This window comes from Amphimedon queenslandica, unplaced genomic scaffold (assembly GCF_000090795.2).
Source record: "Amphimedon queenslandica unplaced genomic scaffold, v1.1 AMPQUscaffold_12441, whole genome shotgun sequence".
Lineage (NCBI taxonomy): Eukaryota > Metazoa > Porifera > Demospongiae > Haplosclerida > Niphatidae > Amphimedon > Amphimedon queenslandica.
The window spans coordinates 14,158-21,312 of NW_003547322.1; the positions used below are offsets into that span (position 1 = coordinate 14,158).

General features: G+C 35.3%; 2 protein-coding genes and 1 long non-coding RNA gene across 5 annotated transcripts in view; 2 read left to right on the forward strand and 1 right to left on the reverse strand.

Annotated features, from left to right (window-relative positions):
- The window catches only part of LOC100634118 (eukaryotic initiation factor 4A-I-like), a 4,193-nt gene extending 2,599 nt beyond the window's left edge, over window positions 1-1,594 (reverse strand). The window contains exons 1-7 of the mRNA XM_003390503.3: window positions 1,524-1,594; window positions 1,375-1,423; window positions 1,246-1,325; window positions 1,108-1,160; window positions 863-1,002; window positions 308-473; window positions 53-162 (exon numbers count right to left, since the gene is read on the reverse strand). Coding sequence (XP_003390551.2) covers window positions 53-162; window positions 308-473; window positions 863-1,002; window positions 1,108-1,160; window positions 1,246-1,325; window positions 1,375-1,423; window positions 1,524-1,561 — 636 coding nt within the window. The 5' untranslated portion in view covers window positions 1,562-1,594. The remainder of the gene's footprint in view (window positions 1-52; window positions 163-307; window positions 474-862; window positions 1,003-1,107; window positions 1,161-1,245; window positions 1,326-1,374; window positions 1,424-1,523) is intronic.
- Window positions 1,595-1,610: 16 nt separating this feature from the next.
- LOC100634620 (EF-hand calcium-binding domain-containing protein 11-like) lies at window positions 1,611-2,999 on the forward strand. Of its 2 annotated transcripts, none has more exons than XM_020004033.1 (3): window positions 1,611-1,686; window positions 1,922-2,256; window positions 2,763-2,999. In XM_020004033.1, exons 2-3 carry the CDS (start codon window positions 1,942-1,944, stop codon window positions 2,898-2,900), a joined length of 453 nt encoding a protein of 150 aa, XP_019859592.1. In that variant the 5' UTR covers window positions 1,611-1,686; window positions 1,922-1,941; the 3' UTR covers window positions 2,901-2,999. The 2 variants fall into 2 exon arrangements, with proteins under 2 accessions (XP_019859592.1, XP_011407559.2); XM_011409257.2 differs by having other exon boundaries at window positions 1,936-2,256.
- Window positions 3,000-4,057: 1,058 nt separating this feature from the next.
- Window positions 4,058-5,300, forward strand: LOC109587813 (uncharacterized). 2 transcript variants are annotated; one of them, XR_002187807.1, is made up of 4 exons: window positions 4,058-4,116; window positions 4,751-4,813; window positions 4,867-4,995; window positions 5,040-5,300. It is a non-coding gene; the product is annotated as an uncharacterized LOC109587813 (long non-coding RNA). The 2 variants fall into 2 exon arrangements; XR_002187806.1 differs by having other exon boundaries at window positions 4,751-4,995.
- Window positions 5,301-7,155: the final 1,855 nt, after the last annotated feature.

The following is a 7,155-nucleotide window of genomic DNA, read 5'->3' on the forward strand; positions in this document are numbered from 1 at the left end:
CAGTCACTTAGTAAACAACATACTAACAATGCTTCACATGTCCTCCACTTACTTGAGTATTTGATGGCATTTTCCTAAACACGTCATAAATCTGATCCTTGAAACCACGGGACAACATCTCGTCTGCTTCATCAAGAACAAACATTCGAATGAAACGAGTGTCTGGAGGAATAAAAGGATAAAGCATAACATCAAAGTCTATCAATGATAAATATGACTGTATCAATCTTTCTCTCTCCCTCCTTCTCTCTCCTCCCCCTTCCACACCCATCCCTCTCTCTCCCTCTCTCTCTCCCTCTCCTCTTACCCAAAGCGTTCCTATTAATCATGTCATACACTCGTCCAGGGGTACCAACCACCACATGCTGTCCCTGCTCTAGTTTAGCAATATCACTTCTAACATTAGTACCACCAATACACGCATGACACAGAATGTCCTGGTAATCACCAAGAGCTATAACAACCTTTTGAATCTGAGGGAGGGAGGGAGAGGGAGAGAGAGAGAGGGGGGGATGGGTGAGGTTTGGTGATAATGAGAAAGGAGATAGTGAAAGAGGAAGAGATGGAGATAATCAAAATAGTGACAGGAAATGAATAGATTCATCAAGCAATTCTTGGAATCATCTACGTGTATATTACACAATATACACATAGAGGCATCAGCTACATGTACAGTACATGCATAGAGGAAAAAAGTAAGGAAACATAGGTATGTCTATAAACGACCATTACATATTTCTTTAATACATGGTACATGGGATTTAGTACTATACCAGGGCTGTACATTTGTAAAAGAGCCTCTCACTCTCTCTCTCTATCATACACACACACACACACACAAACTATCTCTCTTTCAGGACACCTGTTGAGCCAGTTCTCGTGTTGGTGCCAAGATGAGTGCCTGACAGGATTGTTTCTTTTCATCAATGGTCTGTAGTATTGATATAGCAAATGTAGCTGTCTTCCCAGTACCAGACTGAGCCTGAGCAATGACATCATGACCTGAGAAGAGAGAGAAGAGAGAGAAGGAGAGAGGAGAGGGAGGGAGGGAGGGAGAGAGAGAGAACAGTATGGTAACACACACGTACACGTAACAATGTACTTTACCCTTTATGCATGGGATTATGGCACGCTGTTGAATTGCCGAAGGCTTTTCAAAACTATAAGAAGAGAGAAAGAGAGAGAGGGACAGAGATCAATGTGTACGTACATGTCAAAGTACATGTACATGCATGTAAAACTAACCCATAAGCATATATCCCACGTAATAACTCCTCTTTCAAATTCATGTCATCAAATTTCTCCACAACCTCATCCCAATTACTCTAAAAACAATGAGAGACATAACGGACATACAACAAAGGGACGAGGTACCTCAATAAGGCCGGGGTCCATTCGACTCCCGTAATCCAGGCCGTCTTGGCTATAACAAAAAATAAAGTAATTTTTCAAGTAGTACTATCCCATGGGGTGGCAGTGAGACAGTTTTAGTAAGAGAATAATGGACAGTATTGGATCCTTACCCGTCTCCTCCTCCTTCTCTTCTACTTTCTTCAGCCATGTTGAGTTGAGCACATGCACCACATGGAAATTGCGTTGGCGGGTTGCGCATGCGCAGTTTGCTTCAAAATGGCCGCCAGCTCAGAGGTCCCTCCAAACTCCTAATATTTTAGCTCCAATTTAGTGGTAAGACTATTGTCAAACGTAGAATTTATCTTGTATAATGAATTGTTTTGATTGCAATGGTAATATTGTTTTTAATTTACTTTGAGACATTAAAACTTAATTATTTTATTTTATTTTGTATTTCCGCTTTTACTTCATTCATTATTTTTTTATTATTAATCATTATTTTTGTCTTTCTCATTACACAATTATATTCTGCATTTTTTGAAAAATTATTTAAGTATTTAAATTTTAGTTTAATTATTCCAGGCTATCATGCAAAGAAAGATTTCCCTTGCTTTCGAATCAGCAGACGAGAACAAGAAAGGATATCTCTCCAAAAGAGATTACAAAGTTGCAATTATCGAACTGTTTGGATACAAACCCTCAAAATACGAAATAAACAGTTCCTGGAAAGAGAAAGCAGGGGACGAAGAGACTGGGCTCGACCTCAAAGCATTTACTGATTTGGTTCTTCCCAGATTGCAGGCGCAGGACTCATCTGAGATTATACGTCAGACATTTATGGCTTTTGATCGCTTCTCACGAGGATTTATATCACTAGAAGATTGTAAAGATGCTTTTGCAAAGGTACATTGTATATACGATCATACAGAATTGTCTCCTTTTTGTTTTTGATCAAATTTGGCCAAAGATATACATGCATGGGTCTTTGGCCCAATTTCGAGTTCCTTTACATATTCATATAAAATCCAAATTTGATTGGAATTAGCTCAAACTTTTCATATAACATAAATTATGTACCAGGAAAATTTATGAAAAAGAAGTAATATCCCCCATTTCATTTTTTTGTGAAATTTGGCCAATGACCCTATACTAGAAACAGGGACTTTGGCCTGATTTTTTAGCAGCTTCAAAATTTGTAAAAAAAATCAAAATTTGATTGGAATCTGCTCAAACATTCTACTAGATAAAATTATTAAAATAGAGAATTCTGTCATTTTCATTTTTGGCAAAATTTGGCTAAGGGACTTTGACAATCCACAACTAGAAGCTGCATTATGCAAGCAAATATGATAGTAACTGTATGATGCAGCCTATAATGTATGTACATATAGTGTTCATTTCATTGCTAGGTGGCTCCACTGATACCTTGTAGCAGAGTAGAGTCCTTCTTTAAAGAGATTGATGGTGATTTAGATGGACGTGTCACTTATAGAGACTTTGAGTTAATGTTTAAAAACTTAACAATCTTATCATCATTTTCACAGTAAATATAAAACTTATATTATTTGCTGATATTATATACAATAAAGCTTTTTTGTGATACCTTTAAAATTTTAATAATCACAAACATTTTAATCACAAAAAAACTGAGTCGCCATTGTAACATCTGCATGTGTTAATTGGTTAATTTATGAAAATCTTATTCACAACTTTCCAATTTTCAGTAACATCACAGAAACTTTAGATCCTGAAAATATGATAATCATTATAAGTCTTGTGGCTATTGTTGTTATACATGTACATGTACATGTACAAGCTTTTGTCATAAATTTTTGTGAACCCTAATGCATAATTGAGGTAAAAACCCCACGAAATTATCATTTTCCAGAAATAAATTCTTCCTTTAAAAATTTTCCAGCTGTATGTACATGTATGTGTACATGTAGTGGAGTACATCCATTTTCTATAGTCAACCAAAAGATTGACTTTTAGAAAATGTCACACTATTCTGCATGTCTGTACATAATACATGTATCATTTGATGCACATCCAATAGGTACACCCAATTACTGTTTAAAAATATCAAAATGTTGCTCTTTTAGCACATTCTTAGCAAGAAGTCCCATGTGTGGTAATATTATGTGTCCTAATTAGTCTGACACTCTCAACATGTGTCTACTAAGACATGTGCACATGTAATTCTAGAACATTCTCATGCTATGTTATAAATTGATTTGTGCAAGTTTACAGTTCACTAAGTTCAGTTCAGACAGTTCTCTAAAAAGTAAAATCTGTCACAGAGTCAGTGTAGTTGCTGCTGTCAAACCTGTCATACCAAAAAGCCCTCATCACTGTGGTGACTTATTCTTGCAGACTTAGCTATAGTGTGACTAATAATGGCTACTCTAAGATTACCTCTTATCTTGAGATATCTTGGTTCTTCCAGTCCTCTGATTTGTAAGAAAATTTCCCCTTCTTCTGCCAATTTAGTTTATAGTCCTTCATTATTAGCAACATGTAAGAAAGTACAATATAAAAGTTTTGAAATTATCATCTAATTTTAGGTTTAATGAGCTCTTTTTCTCAAAATAATACATCTTCAGGAATGGCTCTGGCAGCAAAGGCTCAGGCTGAAATTGAGTTTTGGTGTAAGGTATCTAAGACTGATGCCCTCTTTAAAGCATCTGGTTTCCACCTGACTATGCATACAGGTTCAGTTAAACCAGAAATTTGTGTATTGACACGAAGGCATGGCACAGAAGAGTAAGCCAGATACATGTAGTAGAGTAAAGAAAGCATTCCTTTAATATTGATTTTGTATGAGTAATCAGGCCTACTAAGAGGGAGAAGGGGAAATCCCCAGCAATCCCAACTACATTAGGGCCCCAAAACTCAGAATTGGGCCTAAAAATGCATCATTTAAGAATAATTAGGCAGAAAATGCTATTTTCAAATTTTTGCACCTTTTCTCACCTAAGAGTGCAATTTTATTTGGATAAATTAAGCATGTTTGAATCATATTCTGGAATTCCACTTCTTAGTTGAGTCAGTTCCTTTATTAACAAAAATTAATTCATTGCCTTGCTGGACTCTTAAATTTGGCTTGGCCAGTTTATTACCTTCAGTGGTATATACATGTAGGTCATATCTATCTCTCCCTTTACCATATAGTGGGAAATTTTGGAGGGAATTAAATTTGGCGTTTTCATAGCCATTTGCCAAAATAAAATTCGCCATTTCAATATTATGCGCCTGCTCAATGGCACATCGCCACAAATTCACCAAATTAAAATCCGCCAATTACCAAAATTTAGCAATTGGCCACATTTTACTCCCTCCAAAATTTCCCACTATACGGTATACTCAATTTTCCTCTGTTATCTTTTTTCCTTACTAGAGTAAGAGTGCAATTCGATACAATATTTGTTAATGGTTGACTGTTACATTCACAAAAAAGAATGTACGTTTAAGTTAATCTTGTTTGTTGGAAAATCTTGTCTCTGATCTTTCTAGGGTGATAGTCTTAATGCAAGGTGTTATATTAACAATTTTGATGATGCGGAAAATTTTGGAGACTTCGAAATTTTTGAACTTTTTGTAGTAAGAGAGGGAAGAAAATTTGAGTTAAATCATGACATCAAAGTAACAGAATAATAAAGTATACCTCATAATTTTCCCATCTGTAGAACTTGGAAGGTGCTTTGTTACAGTACATGGAAGAGAGAGGATTAAATGAGGCTTTAAAGCTAGGCTTGTGGCATTTCAAAAAAATGGAAGAATTTAAGTGCAAAAAAGGCTTAATTGAGTCTCTAAAAGTCCTCCAGAGCTATGTACAGAGTTAACAATGTACATGTACACATGAATAATGTGATAATTGACTCTCTATTTGTTTATCTACTCTATCAAACTTTTGAGCTGCTCATTTGCCTTGAATATTGAAAAAAAAATTAGACACCACATAATATTTATAATTATCTAGTTTGTAAACTTATATAGCTGGGGTCAAAAAACATGCATCCAGTTTCTGATTATCTAGAGATTCTGCTTTTCCAGCAGCTACTAAATGCATGAGCCTTAGCCTCTTAATATTTTACATTCTTTCTAGTCTACCAAAAGATTAACTTTTAGAAAACATCACACTATTCTATAAGCTCTGTCTATGCAAATACAGCATCATTTGATGCACATCAAATATAGTACACCTATTTCTGACAGTCTACAAATATCAAAATGCAGCTCATCGTGCACATTCTTAGCAAAAATTCACATACACAACCAAATGTTATCACGCCTGAATCAGCACTTTTGCCCCAAAATAATGGACCAAGTCTGATATCCTATATACTGGTACAGCCCTCACACATTATTTTATAAATCATGCCTGATATTCTGGCATGGATCAGCACAAATTTTATCATGATTGTATCATGGCTGATTTTCACAGTTGTATCATGACTGATTACACGAAAACCATGATTCAGGACTGATGTCAGTATGAATTAGACTGATACCAGTCCTGATCTAAGGCGATAACAACATTATGGTTGTGTAACACATATGTGAGGCTTGTGTCCTAATTAGTCTGACACTCTCAGCATGCCTATGCATGCAAGCACATTACAGCACCTTTTCTAGACATGTCCACATGTATATAACTCTAGATTTGTGCAAGTCTATGACTGTCTTCAACAGAGTTACAGAACCAATACTGTAGGTGTATGAGGTGGTGTACTATACAGACTTAAGTGTGCATGACTGAGCTCTCCTCTCAGAATAGTACCTCTTGGGGAAATGCTGTTAAATTTTAGGCTCAGGCCGAATTAGAGTTTTGCAATTGGTGTAAGGAAATTTGTCTCAAATTTTGGAATGATGTCCCCTGTAAAGCATCTGGTTTTCATGTTGACAGCAAGTTCACTTCCATCAGAAAAAAATTGTGTATTAAGTTAACACTATTTTATGGAACAGAAGAGTAAGGGAATTAAGTGTATGTTGTGAAGGAAATCTACCTATCTCTTTTATACTCTTTTTTCTCTGTTTTCTTCCTTTTCTACTTCTAGAGTAAGAGTGCAATTTCATTCAAACAGTAATATGTTAGTTGTTACTTTCACAAAAGGAAATGTAAGTTTTTAAGTTAATTTTGTTTGGTAGAAAATTTTGTCTCTGATCTCTTTGGGGTGATACTCTTATTGCAATTTCGTATGAAGGCTTGACTATCAACAAACTTTCTATAGGGCAGAAATAAAGTTGACTGCTTTGAAGCTGATCACAATGACAGTAAAGTAACTAGAAATAATATATTTTCTATCTGTAGAACTTGCAAGGTACTTTGATACAGTACATAGGGAGAGGATTAAATGTGACTTTCAAACAAGATATGTGTAACTTTTTAGTAGTTTTACAAGCCAAAATTAATAACAATAGTAGAATAATAAAATAATAACTAAATAATGACAGAAATAATTGCTCGGAGAAGATAATTCAGATTTGAGCTTGCAATAAAAATAACAAACAAAAATGAGCATAATAATAATAACAATAATAATAATAATAATAATAAGTCATTATCATTTATGATACAGAAAGTGAATTAATAAACTCCATTAAGTATTTAGCTCATTCTCTTCCTCCCTCTCTCTCTCTCTTTCTTGAGATACTTCAACTTCAGGAGCATCATCTCCACCAATAGATCCATAAGTACCTCTTCTACCACTAGTACCTGGTTCTTCTTCTCCTCCTCCTCCTTCATTTTGAAGTAAAGGTGACCTTTCTCTCCTCCTCTCCCTCCTCCTTGATATCAGGGAC

What these genes read in the sequence shown, in the direction of transcription:
- LOC100634620 (XM_020004033.1), top strand. Translation starts at nt 1,942, where the DNA reads ATGCAAAGAAAGATTTCCCTTGCTTTCGAATCAGCAGACGAGAACAAG. An exon ending in GTAAAGATGCTTTTGCAAAG is followed by an intron (nt 2,257 to 2,762) that starts GTACATTGTATA and finishes TTTCATTGCTAG; the next exon opens with GTGGCTCCACTGATACCTTG.